Source organism: Blastomyces dermatitidis (genome assembly GCF_000003525.1).
Source record: "Blastomyces dermatitidis ER-3 genomic scaffold supercont1.6, whole genome shotgun sequence".
Classification (NCBI taxonomy): domain Eukaryota; kingdom Fungi; phylum Ascomycota; class Eurotiomycetes; order Onygenales; family Ajellomycetaceae; genus Blastomyces; species Blastomyces dermatitidis.
Window position 1 is genome coordinate 3,385,589 of NW_025544779.1, and position 16,012 is coordinate 3,401,600.

The 16,012-nt window shown below is 32.8% G+C and overlaps 1 protein-coding gene across 1 annotated transcript; it reads left to right on the forward strand.

Annotated features, from left to right (window-relative positions):
- Positions 1–2,923: 2,923 nt before the first annotated feature.
- Positions 2,924–3,659, forward strand: BDCG_17269 (uncharacterized protein; the record flags this gene model as incomplete). The annotated part of the gene is made up of 3 exons (XM_045426412.1): positions 2,924–3,073; positions 3,191–3,454; positions 3,519–3,659. The coding sequence occupies exons 1-3, from the start codon at positions 2,969–2,971 to the stop codon at positions 3,657–3,659; spliced, it is 510 nt and encodes a 169-aa protein (XP_045281620.1). The 5' UTR covers positions 2,924–2,968.
- Between the last annotated feature and the right edge of the window lie 12,353 nt (positions 3,660–16,012).

Here is a 16,012-nt window from a genome sequence, read left to right on the forward strand (position 1 = left end):
TAACCGTGTCTGAAACCAGAACCAGAATTTTTAATAGTCTCATTATCAATTCGACAGATCTCATTACACGGTTCTAACATTAGATAGTAGTTTCATACTGTCTCAGTGAGACTTACTGTCTACTCTTGTCACATTTTTCAAAGAAGATCATGATTTCCACTTCTCAATTTAAATTATTTTTATTGCTTTAAATGACTTTAAATCTCATTTGAGTGTTACCAAAAAGTGTTACTTTTTAAAAAATTAAAAATAGTCTAAAAAAAACCTTAAAATGTCTAAAAATAGTAACTTTATGCTAAGAATGAAACTAAATGAAATCAAATGAGATCACTTTCTCATTTTTTTCAAGTCATGATTTCATTTTGAGATCTGATATATAGTCACTTTGCATGTTTATTTAATAATTAGTTCCAGCAGAATTCACACCAAGAAATGTATGAGATCAGATTAAATAGAATCAAACGTGAAATTCATGATCTCAGCGGCCAGTCTAGTTCAAAGAGTGTGACTATTTATTCAAAGAGATTATAATATGTTTAGAATACTGTAAGCTATTCATCTTCTTCAGTGATACAAATCTTATAAAACATAGTGATGACATCTAGCTTTATAAATTATTGAGCTCACTTAATCTGTACTAGAGTTTAGACTGGCCGCTGAAATCATGAATTTCATATTTAGTCTCATTTAATCTGATCTCATACATTTCTTGATGTGAATTCTACTGAGACTAATTATTAAAAAAACATACAAAGTAACTATATATCAGATCTCAAAATGAGATCATGACTTAGAAAAAATAAGAAAATGATCTCATTTAATTTCATTTAGTCTCATTCTTAGTATAAAGTTACTATTTTTAGATATTTTAAGGTTTTTTTGAACTATTTTTAATTTTTTAAAAAGTAATGCTTTTTGATAACACTCAAATGAGATTTAAAGTCATTTAAAGTAATAAAAATAATTTAAATTGAGAATTGAAAATCATGATCTCATTTGGAAAATATAATAAGAGTAGACAGTAAGTCTCACTGAGACAGTATGAGACTACTATCTAATGTTAAAACAGTGTAATAAGATCAGTTGAATTGATAATGAAACTATGATAAGCTGCGCCTGATCAATCATATAGACTATTTCATTACACTTCATAGATTCTTCTGTTTCACTCTTAAACACATACACTCTGATTCTCAGCCATTTCCGATCACCAATCCTCGGCCGCTATAAACATGTGTATATTCTTCTGCTCTGAAGCTCCACCGCATACACTATCACATACACATATAAATATTCATCTCAATCACTGATTCTCACACTTTCTCTTTCTTTTCTTCTCTAATGTTTTTATCTTTGTTATATAAGATCTATCAATATCACACTGATCTATTCAGTGTAGATCTTTTACACTATAAAAATATTCATTATCTTCTTATTAGAAAATGATTATTTATACATTATCTTCTTATTAGAAATGATTATTCATGTAAGAAATCCCACTTCTCGCGGATTCTTTACCTCTATTTCTATCTCTCATGTAATTAATAGAGCTAGCAGCTCTTGACTACACACAACTATATAGACTGAAGTTTGTGAATACTATTTATAACTCAGCTTAAATACTATTATATATTTAATCTCTACATTTTATCTTTCTACTGTGAATACTTCTATTAGTTAACAGTATATATCATGTTAAGCTGCAAACATCTGAATAATTGTCTGTGAGCACTTATTCTTATATTTCAAGCTCAATCAGTCAGCAACTGTCTATTATAACTGAAAGAACTAGAAACTTATATACTTCAATTTCTGTGAACTCTACTATAGATACTCAGAAGCAGTTATCTGAATTATGAATAATCTTTATAAAAGAAGTCTCAGAGAACTTATTAATCACTTATAGAATATTATTCTCTACATCTATAATAGAGAAATTCTCTGAATTCATGAATAAATCAATCTCAGTGAAGAACATTCTTAAGCATCTTCTGCAGAATTAAGCTATTTTTCTATAAGAAATACTTACTATCTGTAAACATTCTTGAACTGAGTCTCTAGACATAATCTTCAGAGATACTTATAAACTGAAAAGAAACTTTCTTAAGCTATGATCACTTAAGATCACTTATTGAATCACAATCTATAAAAGCTTTTATAAGTTTGTATTTGAAATTGACTCACAAGCTCAGCTATATAATATAAAAGATGAAGAAGCTGTTATCTATGTAATAACAGATCTCTATTACACTGAAGTCAAGAACTGATTAAATTATTTAGAGAATAATTATGAGAGATTCTACTGATCTGTTCTTAAGACCTATTTAGATAATAAGTTAAAGAACTCTGTAAGCTGAACAGAGAATATCTAAGCTGTAATTATTAATATTAGAAAAAGAGATGAGAAATCTGATAAAGACTACTCACAGTGCTTCATAGAATTATAATATAAATTAAGATCTGTGAAAACAGGGCTCTGAAACAAGATCTGAATGATGATATTTATAAAGAGACTGAATAAAGACATGCAGAACAAGCTCATTGAGCAAGGCTCTAAGCTCTTAACTCTGAAGAAACTGATGACTCTTATTCACTGCTTACATATCACTGTGAGAGCTATGTTGGAGCTACTACACAAGCCCTAACCCACGTGACCCACACACATATATTTAGCTTCCACTAGCTACTAGTTAGATAACAACAACCAACCACGTTCAACCTCTCTCACAGGTTATGAAGCCCTTGCACTTCTATGAAGCGTTATAACCATGCAATAATCATACAATAAGCTTTTCAAATAGCTGCTTCTTTCATTCAAATACCCCATATCAAATGCCTGTCAATACGAGATCGATCAACAGTGAAGAGATCCCAGAGAATCAGATAGCTGGATCCTTTCCAACATCAATAACCGCGCGAAGACAACGAGAATAATCAAGCCCAAGATAATCCTCCAGAACGCGAAGATATGGAAGATCATGATGAACCAAGCTGCTGGTTTGAACACCCAGAGAAACGACCTGCGGATTGGAAGAATAGAAAGAAGGTCAATGATGATGATGCCGCTACACCTGTATGCTACAATACTGAGCAAGTCTTCTAATGATGCTCATGATGACCGCCAATATCGACGCCAAAACGATGGAAATACCGATAACGATGCCAGGCCACAGTGCCTATATGATGCCAGGCCACAGTGCCTACGATGCCAGGCCCCAGTGCCTATATGATGCCAGGCCCCAGTGCCTATATGATGCCAGGCCACAGTGCCTATATGATGCCAGGCCACAGTGCCTACGATGCCAGGCCCCAGTGCCTATATGATGCCAGGCCCCAGTGCCTATATGATGCCAGGCCCCAGTGCCTATATGATGCCAGGCCCCAGTGCCTATATGATGCCAGGCCACAGTGCCTATATGATGCCAGGCCCCAGTGCCTACGATGCCAGGCCCCAGTGCCTATATGATGCCAGGCCCCAGTGCCTACGATGCCAGGCCCCAGTGCCTATATGATGCCAGGCCCCAGTGCCTACGATGCCAGGCCCCAGTGCCTATATGATGCCAGGCCACAGTGCCTACGATGCCAGGCCCCAGTGCCTATATGATGCCGGGCCACCGATTGCCCATATGATGACCTATGCTGATGACCTATGCCGATGACCTATGCCGATGACCTATGCCTATGACGATGAAAACCACAAAAATAATAAGAATGAGATCCCGCGGCGTTAGAACAACTGGGGGTAATACCAATACTGAAAGAATGGATTTGAGCGTTCTTCTTGCATGTTTTTTATGTTTTTCATGTATGGAGCTAGTCCTTATGAGGAAACTAGACTCTACTTTTTGTAATTAATTTTTATTGCAGATTTGAATGATTTGAGCGCTTTTGACTGCGTGGATTAACTGGCCTGCGTAGCATGGGAGGGTGTTGGAGCTACTACACAAGCCCTAACCCACGTGACCCACACACATATATTTAGCTTCCACTAGCTACTAGTTAGATAACAACAACCAACCACGTTCAACCTCTCTCACAAGCTACAGACTCACAGAGAGTGAATCACTGACTGATCTCATAAGAGTCAGAACAACAGAGAACAGATTTGTCAGAAAAAGATGATAAGACACAGAGAGATTTATGTCTGACTGCTGAGCAGAGAGAAAGAGCTTCACAAGCTTCTGTAAACAGAGTACATAACAGAGAGATTAAGAAAAAGAGACTCTGCTTTATCTGTTCTAAATCAGAATATCTTCACATAAACTGTTCAGATAAATTAAAATAGAAATTTGAGAAATTATAAATAGAGTTAGTAACAGCCTTCTTAAGAGTCTTAAAGCTGATATCTGAATCTGTTACTTTCTCAATAAAAATACTTACTTATGAGAAGAGACTATGCTACAGTACTACTATCTTATAAGTATAAGAAGTATTAATAAACTCAGAATTTCAGATCACTGTAATATTTCTAAAGCTTACAGAGTGAATGAGTTGAAAGATAAAGACTGAGAATCTACTCTTATAATAAGCAGAGTATAAGAACTCAGATCTGAGAACTGAGAAATTTATAAGAGTTATCTTTGAATTACAAGATCTCTCTGAAATCTGAAGAAAATTTACAGAAACTGTGATTATTATAAATATTACAGATAATATATACTTAAGACTTATATAACTTTAAAGATATAATCTGTATATAGCTGTTTATAAGTTAGATTTATACTTCTAATCAGTGTTAACAGACTCACTTATAAAGATAGAATTAATTAATACTATAGAGTTAATTAGAGAAGATAAGCTTATCTATATAATAACTTTATAAGTGTCTGAGAATCTCATGATCATGAAAACTGAGCTTTAGATATTAAAGAAATATCAAGATCTTACAGAGATATTCAGCTTAGTAAAGATAGCTAAGCTTTCTTCTCACTATAAAAAGAATCTAATAATAGATTTAATAGAAGAGTAGAAACTCTTCTGAGAATTAATCTATAAACTCTCTTATTATAAAACAGAGACTTTGTAAACCTATATAAAGAAGAATCTGAAGAATAGCTTTATCTAATCTTCACAGTTCTTCATAGAAGCCTCTGTAATATTTATAAAGAAGAAGAATAAAGATCTCAGATTATATATAGATTATTATAATCTGAACTTTAAGATAATAAAGAGCTGCTATCTTCTATCTCTGATTGAGAATGTAATTAATTATCTTATAGAAGCTGTTATATTCACATAACTGAATGTAATTAATATATATACACAGCTGTGAATATAGTCTGAGAATGAATAAAAGACTGTCTTTAGAACTGTACTGAGATTATTTAAATATTTAGTAATGTCTTTTAATCTGACTAATATCTCTGCAGTATTTCAGTCTTTTATTAATAAAATACTTTATACATATCTGAATATCTTTGTAATAATATATCTGAATAATATGATAATATACTTCATGAAGAAGAAAGAACATATTGAGTATATGTAAAGTGTATTAAAGATCTTAGATAAGACAGAACTATATATTAAACTTATAAAGTATAACTTCAGTGTCTATTAAATTAATTTTCTAGAATATATAATCACTGTAGATAATATTCAGATAAAATCTTTATAAGTTAAGACTATTCTATTATAGTCAGAGTTAACTAGTATTTATGAGATTCAGATCTTTCTGAGCTTTATAAATTTCTATAGACAGTTTATCTTTATATTCATAAGAATCTTCTTAACTCTTATAGACATGCTGAAGAATAAAAATAAGAAAAAGTCATTCTATAAATAGAGAATGAAAAGATTATTAAGAAGAAAGAACTGTAAGAACTTTCTTATCTCAGAAGCTTATAAGATCTTTATAAGATTGAAAAGATATTTATAGATACAGTGATACTGTTTCACTTTAATCTCTTACTCTTAATCAGATTGAAGACAGATATCTTTTTCTTTATAATTTTAGAAATAGTCTTACAACTACAGTTAAATAAGAACTGAGTTTCAGTGATCTTTTTCTCATAAAAGATACAATCTGTAGAGATCAACTATAACATTTATAATTAGAAGCTTCTTATAATAGTGAAATTTTTCTATTACTAATATCACTACTTTGAGAGTCTTATAATAGTGATTACTATTAGAACTAATTATAACAGCTTATAATAGTTTACTTCAATCAAGAAACTCTTGCAGTAGCAGGTTCACTGAGCTCAGAGACTGAGTGAGTTCTGATTCAAGATAGAATATATTAAGAGAACTAAGAACTCAGCAGACAGACTCTCTTATAGATCAGACTATATTAAGAAGATCAGAGTGACAGATACAGAGAGACTAGAGAAGATAGAAAAGCTTTATAAGATGCTCAGACTGAGTATTGTGAAGAGATTGACTGAAGAGTCTCTCAATCTCTTAAAAGAAAAGAAGAAAGAGAAAGAAAAGAAGCCTGTACAACTACTCTCTACAACACTAAGAGTCAACACTCTGAAAATCTTTACAAGAATTCTTGAAGAGAGTATCTATAATCTGAAGAGTTTACAGACTTTGAGAAGTACTGTAGAAGATTGAATGTAAGAGAAAACAGAGTATAAGTCTTTATAAAATCTTCTATTCAGATTATCTGAACTGTAACTGAAGAATGAATATACTCAGTATATTCAGAAACTGCTCACAGCAGAGATTAATTCTACAGAAATAAAGAATTAAAGAGACTTAAATAGTCTCTTATAAAGAGAGAGCTGAATTTATATATCTGTGAATAAGTTTCTATATATAGAACTCATTAAAAGATATTATAACTCTTCTTTAGTGAGTCATTTTACAGATACTAGAACTTATGAGTTGCTTATAAGAAAATACTTCTGATTGAAGATGTGAGAACTTATGAAGAAGATAGTGAATTCTTATACTATTTATCAGAATTCATGAGTAGTGTGATTCAGATTATATAAAGAACTTACTTCTCTACTTATTCTGCAGAAACCTTGAAAATAGCTAGAAATAAATACTCTTATAAATCTCTCAGAAAGTAAGAACATATATAATATCTGTTTTAACAGTGTGCTGATATTAGTGAATTACTTTATTAAAATGACACACTTTATACTCATCTATAAGGACTTAAAGTCAAAGGATTTGACTCATATCTTTATTTATAATATGATTCAGTTGCATGAATTATCTATAAACATTATCTCAGATAGAGAATTAATCTTTATAGAAGAGTTCTGATCTGATCTGATAACTATACTAAAGATCTTATGAGATTTAAGCATAGCTTTTTATTAACAGATAGACAGTCAGATAGAACATCTGATAAGTATATTAAAACAGTATCTGTGATACTTTGTCAATTATAATCAGAATAACTGAGTGTATTGATTACTACTTATGAAGTTTATATATAATAACTTAAAGTATATCAGTATAGATAAAACTCTCTTTGAGATACTCACTGAGACTTATTTATGAATAATCTTGATGAACTTATAAGAGTATACTATAGAGTGTGATAATATCTGTGAACAGACTGAGAGAATTCAGAAGATCTGAGAGAAAGCTCATGAATTATTAAGAAAGACTTAAGAGTATCAGAAGAGATACTATGACTTTAAGTATATTATAAAAAGTTTCAAGAAAGATAATAGAGTCTGACTAAGTTTAGAAAATATTATTATACAGAGATCTAGTAAGAAGCTGAATCTCTTACAGACAGAGTCTTATAAGATTATGAAGAAAGTTAACTTACAGTTCTATAGATTGAAACTGTCACCTGAGTTATAGATATATAATGTTTTTCATATCTCTTTACTCTATAAATATAAGAAATTCTTAGAAGAGAACTCTGTGACTCATCACTCTATTTATAAAGTACTAAAGAGTGAAAGAGAATATCAGATCAAAGAGATTATTAACTCAGAGAAGCAAGATTATAAGCTCTGATTCAAGATTCAGTGATAAGAGTATTCTGATAAGATAGATAAGTTCACTTGAAAATCATCTGAGTAGATAAGATATCTGTAGAAGCTGAGATATGACTTTTATACTGTAAATTCTGATAAGTCAGAATAATACAGTCTTTGCTAAGAATCTGATTGTAATAAAGATATTAACACTGTCATTTACAAACTCTAGTCTATAAGATAATGAGTTTCTACTGAAATAAACAGTCTGCAGTGTATATAAGAAAAGAAGAAATCATATTCTTATTAAAGTTAAAAAACAGAAAATAAATAGAGCTGTGAACACAATTTAGAGACTAATAAAGAAAAAATAAAGAAAACTCATACTTATACTCTTAATATCTGTAACACTCAATTCTCTCATAACTATTAATTTTCTTCTTTAAAGAAGCAGAGAGTATTATATCTGTGATACAGATAATTGTTACATTTAATATAAAGACTATCAGAAATGCACAGACTTCAGAGAAGTCAGACATCAGAGTATACAGAGTTATAACAGAATCTTAAGAACTGACTGTCTATATATATGATCAGATATCTCTTACAAAGCTGTGTTCACTCTCTCAGTTATACTGAAGTATTCAGCCTGAAAATAATTGAGATATAGAGAGAGAGCTCATCTACTCAGATTAACTTCTGTCATGAATTCATGACATTTGCATTACCTTGATTACCTGGATTTTACAGGTACTCAGAGACTCATCTCTCATTGACAATGAAATTGCAGAAATGCACTGTGATATGAGAATCATTGATAGAGAATCTAGGCATATTTGCATATATCTGATCAGAGATTGTGTGAGTAGAAGAAGAGTGATTATAGATCTGCAGAACTGCAGAAGACACTGATAACACTGAGAGCTTTACAAGAACTGTCAGCTAGAGTCTGTAAGAAATTACTTATGAGAAGACTTACAGTAAAGAGAGAGACTATACTGCTTGAAGTCAGAAGCTGATCTGAGAGAGAGATGAGATGAGCTGCTGACTCAAAGATTGAATACAGTGACAGAGCTGAAGAGAATGAAGATGCAGTTATAAACAGCAGTGTTTCTGCTTCATCAGTCAGTAAAAAGTGATTAGAGAAGTTACAGAGATGCTTATAAGAAGCTCAGCAGTGATCAGATATTATTTATAAAGATATTAAAATTAAAAAAATTTTTATTCTTGAGAAGTTCTTGAATTAATATACAGATATTGTCAGAAACACTTTCTCTCTATTATCTGAGTGAAAACACTTCACAGATAAATGAGAATACTCACAGTTTATAAGAATAAAAGCTGTTATAGAAAAAGAGAAAAGAAGATGAGATTTTATAAACAGATCTGAGATATTTATACTACTTTAGAGAGATTTACTTACACTGTGAGTGATCTCATAGAACAGTCAGATTACTCTAGTAAATAAGAGTGATTATAAATTATAGATCTGAATCTTTCTATATAACTATAAAGAGTGATTGCAGACTGTAGATATCTTAATTTTACAATTCTATAGAGTTGATAAAAGAATGAAAAATTCCTCACAATTCTACAGTATCAAAGAACAATGATTTGTAAGAATAAGTGAAAGATCAACTCATGAATGTTTTTCTTTGATAAGAATAATCTCACAGAGAGTGATTCATCTGTGAGATGAATCTATATAATAATCATATAAGAATCTTATAAAAATAATTGAGAGTCAATCAGAACTCTTCTGTATGAAAGATATAAGATAAATCTGTGTAGTAGTCAGAGAAGAATCTATAGATTATAAAGAATCTCACAGAATAAGAAACTGAGTGACAGACTCTTTTCTCTTTATAATAACAAGGAATTTTTCCTCACTGAGATTTTTTATAGATGTGAAGAGTTTTTAGTGAGTATCACTGCAGTACTGAGCTAATTCTATGAAGTCACTCAGTGAAAGGCTTCACAGACAAAGTCTTAGAGAGAAGAGAATATGTAAGAAATCTCACTTCTTATAAATTCTTTATCTCTATTTCTATCTCTTATATAATTAATAGAGCTAGTGGCTCTTGACTACATACAACTATATAGACTGAAGTTTGTGAATACTATTCATAACTCAGTTTGAATACTATTATACATTTAATCTCTACATTTTATCTTTCTACCGCGAATACTTCTAGTAGTTAACAGTACATATCACGCCAAGCTGCAAACACCCGAATAATCGCCTGCGAGCACTTATTCTTACAATTCATTAAGAAATATCTGAATATATAACAATGTGTAAGAAATAGAGAAGCAGTTAAACAGTTAAGTAAACACTGAGTTCTCAGATAGAAGCTTACTCATCAGTCACTCTGACTCTGCAACAAGATCTTATAAAGAGAGTAAGATTTTACAAAGAGAATATCAGTAAAAGATCTGAAAATTCTGACACTGTGGTTCGGAAGAACGTACGACCGTCGGATAATAACGCGGCCGCTTCCGAACTACTAGCGTACGCGTACACTTCCGAACTACTAGCATACGCGTATGAATGTAAAGGGGGCCCTAGCGGCCACTAATTAATTTAGTGTATGAGATTCAATATATAAGAAGCCGGCGTACACCTGTAATCGTACACTGGCTTAAGCAACCTTTGAATCATATCTGATAGCATGTCTAAAAACCGGTGAGAAGCGCAGGCTCCTCCAGGGCATGATAATTCCATCTATGAAGTGATTTGTAGTTATCATGCCAGTGTGGTCCTAGAACACCTCAAAAGATAGTGTATGAAGAGTGGTGAGTGAAAGAGCATCTGATTGATGCTGCTTCACTTGTTGAGGGAAAACTCCACACTCAGGTGAATGCCACATATGAGACGCGAATGAATGAGATGTGAGAAAGAGAATGAAAGTGATGAACCAGATTCAAAGAAGTCTGCTCCCTACTCAAAAGAAGGATAAAAGAAAGAGTGGTCATCACCAGAGTTGTACAATGATAACAGAGTGATATAGCAATATAACAATATAGTGATATAATGATATAGTGATATAACAATACAGTGATATAGTGATATAATAATACAGTGATAATGATAGACATTGTACAATCAATGAGAAACCACTGAAATGAATACCTCTTCTAGTTAATATGAATAACATTCTTCTCTGCTACCTGAACTGAAAGATATGCAGAACCTCTCAGAGGGTTTACTTGAAGCAGTAAGAAAAGCAGCTGAGACTGCTGAACCAGAATCAAAGCTCTGTACATATATGAGAATTCTAAACAAGATCAAGGCCTTGCATACACAGTGACAGGCTGAGACAGAGATCAAATAACAATTGACATTCACTGTGAACTAAGCATTTACTATGAAGAGCTTCACTGATATAATCACCATCATCAATAAGAATAGAGAAAACCAGATCTTAGGCCTGCAGCAGAAGATTGAATATTTACATAGACAGATAACTACACTGAATCTGAAGATCTTATCATGATTGTTCATGATCTCTTCAGAAGTGTACACATCATCAGAGACTGCTGTGCAGAATGAGAATCTGAGCATGAAATATATCAAGCTGAGAGATCTGCTGAAGTCATTAAGCTTCAATGATAACTGAAAAAATAATGCTGCAATCAGCTGGCTAAGTCAGATGTGATTATATTATCAGATTGAACATGAACTCATAGACAGACAGTCAATGAAATTTCAACAAGTCTTAAGATCTGCTGTGTTTCTACACAGAAAAGTGAAGTCATTATAAATGACTGATGAAAAGATAAACCTTGCAGACTTGAAGCAATATTCATTCTCATGAACATGGAATAAGTTTTTCAAGTGAATCTTGCACAACTTTGAGAAAGTGAATGTGTGAGATAAGTGTTATAAACACTTCACTGAGTGTAGACAAGTGAGTGATCTTACATTGTACTTCACACACTTCAGTTTACACTATCTCATGTTGAATGAAGAGCTTTTAATATCTTTCTGTTTACAGATCTTCATTCATGATCTTACATCTGAGTTGAGAGTGGAATGAAAATGCTTAATCTCACAGTCAGGCACAGTGAAGAAAGCATATAACATTCTCATTGTACAGGAACAAGTGAGTTAATTGCAACAGAAAATACTGCAATTGAGTATATCTCAGTGAAGAACAGATAATCAGACTTCTATAACACAAGTTACACACTCAGATGCAATGAATTTAGATCTGAATGCTATCATTAAAGTGCTGAATTCTCTGAAAAAGAGATTCTCTGAGTGGAAACCTTAGTATCACAAGCATCAAGCTTGTTTCAACTGCAGATGTCAAAATCATGATGCAAAAGATTGCACTCAGTGTGTGCAGTTAAAAAACTAGCAGGATCAGTGAGCTCAGAGACACTCACTGATATTCTATGAAAAGTCTTTAAAGTGAAAGAAATGCCTGTATTAGATGATTCTCTGAATTCTGTAAATGCAAAGAAGAAGCAGGCTTCTGACTGAGATATGAGTGAGAATGAAGTGAATACTCATCTCAATACCTTGAGGCCTGAAATGTTAATGTATAAGAAGCACTTGAATAAGAATTGAGAGATGGCTGCAAAAGTATTAGCAGACACAGAAGCTTCAATGCAATATATTGATAATTATATAATCTGAAGATTGAAAGAGGTTCACTGAGTGAAGAATCTCTGACATATAAGATTATCTGATAACTGATATTTGATATTATCTGCAAAAGTAAGAGTTCTCTTACACTTCAGAGAATGATCTTGCTATATTTGAGTGTGAGAGCTGCAGAACATAAAATATGATCTTATTCTCAGACTTAATTGATTTCAAAGGTTCAATCCGCAGATTCAATGATGTACATGTCATATGCAGTTGACTGATAGAAAGAAAATGATTCATACAATTCTATCAACTGATATGAGAAGAACATTTCATGCCTCTAGTATAGAAGGGTTAAATCTGCTTATGCATCAATAAGCAAAGAGAATGATTCACAAGACCTCATCTGAAAGCATTCTGTATGTCATACAGGATCTGAAAGTGAAGGAAATCAAGATAAAGAATATGCAGGAGGATAAGCATATGAAGAAGCTTCTGAAGAAGCATGAGAAGATCTTCTGAACAGATCTTTCACTGAAATTGTCACTGGAACAAGGATTTGTACATGAGATTGACATGAGGGACACAAAACCAGTCAACCAGAATGCATACCCCCTGTCACAAACACATCTCAAAGAACAGAAGTGTCAGATCACTGACCTTCTAGAACATGGTCTCATACAACTCTCATCAAGCATGTGGGACTTTTCAGTTCTATTTGTGAAAAAGATGAATAAGGAGTAGTGAATGTGTATTGATTACTGAGCACTCAATAAGCTTACAATCAAGAATGAATATTCACTGCCACAGATTCAACAACAGTTGAATACAGTTGAAAATACCTGATATCTATCAAAGATCAATCTTCTCTCAGAATACTGACAGATCTGTGTAGACAAACTGTCAGTTCTGTGAACCACATTTAATACACAATGAGAGAAGTTTGAATTCCTGATAATGTCATTTAATCTGATAAATGTGTCTGTCATCTTTCAAATGATGATGAATACAATTCTTCATAAATAGAATGAAACCTCATGTCTTGTATATCTCAATGACATTCTAGTCTTTTCAAACTCATATGACAAACATCTGAAGCATCTCAATAAAGTGCTTACAACTCTGACAGAGTATAAGCTCTATATCAAATCAATCAAGTGTGTGTTTGAAATGAAAGAGTTGGAGTTTGTAGAACATGTAGTGAGTGATGACTGTATACATCTCATTTCAGAGAAATTGAATGTCATAGCAAATTAACCACAGCTGAGAAATGTACATCATGTATGACAGTTTCTTGAGTTGGTCTCATACTACTGCAGATTCATCAAGGATTTCACATGAATATCTGTATCACTCTCAGATCTCTTAAGAGAAATGAATGCAAATCTGTGAAAGAAGAAGTTTCATTCAATTATCTGAAATACTGCATATGAAGAGGCTTTTCTCACACTGAGAAAATGTGTAACAATATTCTCAGTGCTTATTCAATCAGATCATGATAAACCTTTCTACATTGAGACAGATGCATCTGAATGAGCTATCAGAGATGCTCTTCTACAGATGAGTAAGAACAGCAAGCTGCACCTGGTGACATATAATGATAGAAAACTATCAGACACTGAGCTCAATTATTCAGTGTATGAAAAGGAATTGCTAGTGATCAAGCACACACTGGTGTTGTGAGATAGATATATCAACAACAGGCATATGACAACAGTGATCACAGATCATGAAAGCCTTGTCTATCTATAATCAATGATAAAATCTTTCAAATGTTTAGCATGTTGAATCTCAGAGTTCCAAGTGTATGATCTTCATATTAAATATTAAAAGAGATCAGACACAGTGATGCTGAATGTAATCAGTTACAGATCTGATTTCATGAGTGAGGGTTCTGTGAACCAGGTATAAGAGATGTTTGTGTTAAACGCGCTGAGAGGATGCAAGAAATCAGAATGAGTGGACATCATGATCTCTCACTTAAAGAATGACAAGATGTCAGATAACAAGCATCTTGCAAAAATAGTAGAAGAGATGCTTCTGAACTTCAAGCTGAGAAAATTGAAAAATGACATTGTGCTTTATTATAATCTAGAATACACAGAAGCTCTCTATCTAGAATCTTCATTTCAACATGACTTAATGACTCACATGCACAAAGAATTCAGCCACTTAGAAAGCTCTGAACTCATGAGCATACTTGAATCAAGAGTGTACTGGCCAAGCATGACTGAGAACATTCAGATGTACACTCATGAGTGCCTGAATTGTCAGGTTGTGAAAGAATCTAAGAAAGAGTTAGAATGTGAAGAAGTACAATATCAGGTGAAGTGTATAATACAACTATTTAAATAATGAGAGATGAATCTCATAGACATATTACTGTGAATGTCAAATGGAAATTAATGAATAATCACTGCTATTGATTACACTACTGACTGGCCAGTTGCAAAAGCAGTTTCAGAGATGACAGAGAAGATGATGATAAAGTTTCTATATGATGAGATCTATGTCAACTATGAAATGCCGCACAAGATTCTAACTGATAATGATGCAAATCTCATAGAAGAAGTAGTGAGGCATTTTGTGAGCCAGTTACAGACAAGACATTGTAGAACAATGCTATATCATCTGCAGACAAACAGAAAGATGGAACACTTGAATGAAATCTTGAGCAACATGCTGATGAAATATCTAGTGAGTAAGTCTACAAGACTATGAGATGAATATCTCAGGCAGGCACTATTGACCATGCAGATTCAACAGCATGCAGTCTTCAAGTGTTCATCATTCTACCTGTTGTATGAATTGCATCCGCGTATCCCAGAGAATGCTTCAGAAAAGGTGGAGAAGAAAGCAGTTATAAATGCAACAGTAGCAGTTACAGATGCAGCAGTCACAGACACAGAATCAAGATTGAAAGAGATCAGTCATGCACATGCAAAAGCTAACAAGTTACTTCTGAACTGAGCAATTCAATTGAAAAGAATACAAGACTCACTTGTTAAGAAATTGAGTCTCAAGATGAGAATATGAGTTCTCATATACAATGAGAGTTCTGAGAAGTTTCAACCTAGATGGTTTGAGTCATATAAGATACTCAAATCACATTCTCTGAGAACATATGCATTGGAAGAATCAGAGAGACAAGTCTTATGCAACTTAATCAATGATTCATGACTTATAAAAGCAAAGATGTAAGATCTGAGCAGATTATGATTATCTACAGCACTATTATCAGTGTTGAAAAAGAAGAGACTTATAATTGAAAAGCCTTGTGAAGTAAGAGAAATCATAGATACTTATGAATCAGATAATCTCACTTATTCTGATCTTTTCATGATTACAAGGAAAGAATGAGAAGAAATGAAGAAATCAGATGAATATCATACTTTAATAAGTGATGAGACTGTAGCCAGTCATACAATAACATGCTGCAGACAGTGAGTGCAATGCAGCAAAGAGCAGTCTCAAAGCAGCAGACTTGTATATGAGTCAGATCACAGAAGAAAAAGGAATTCAG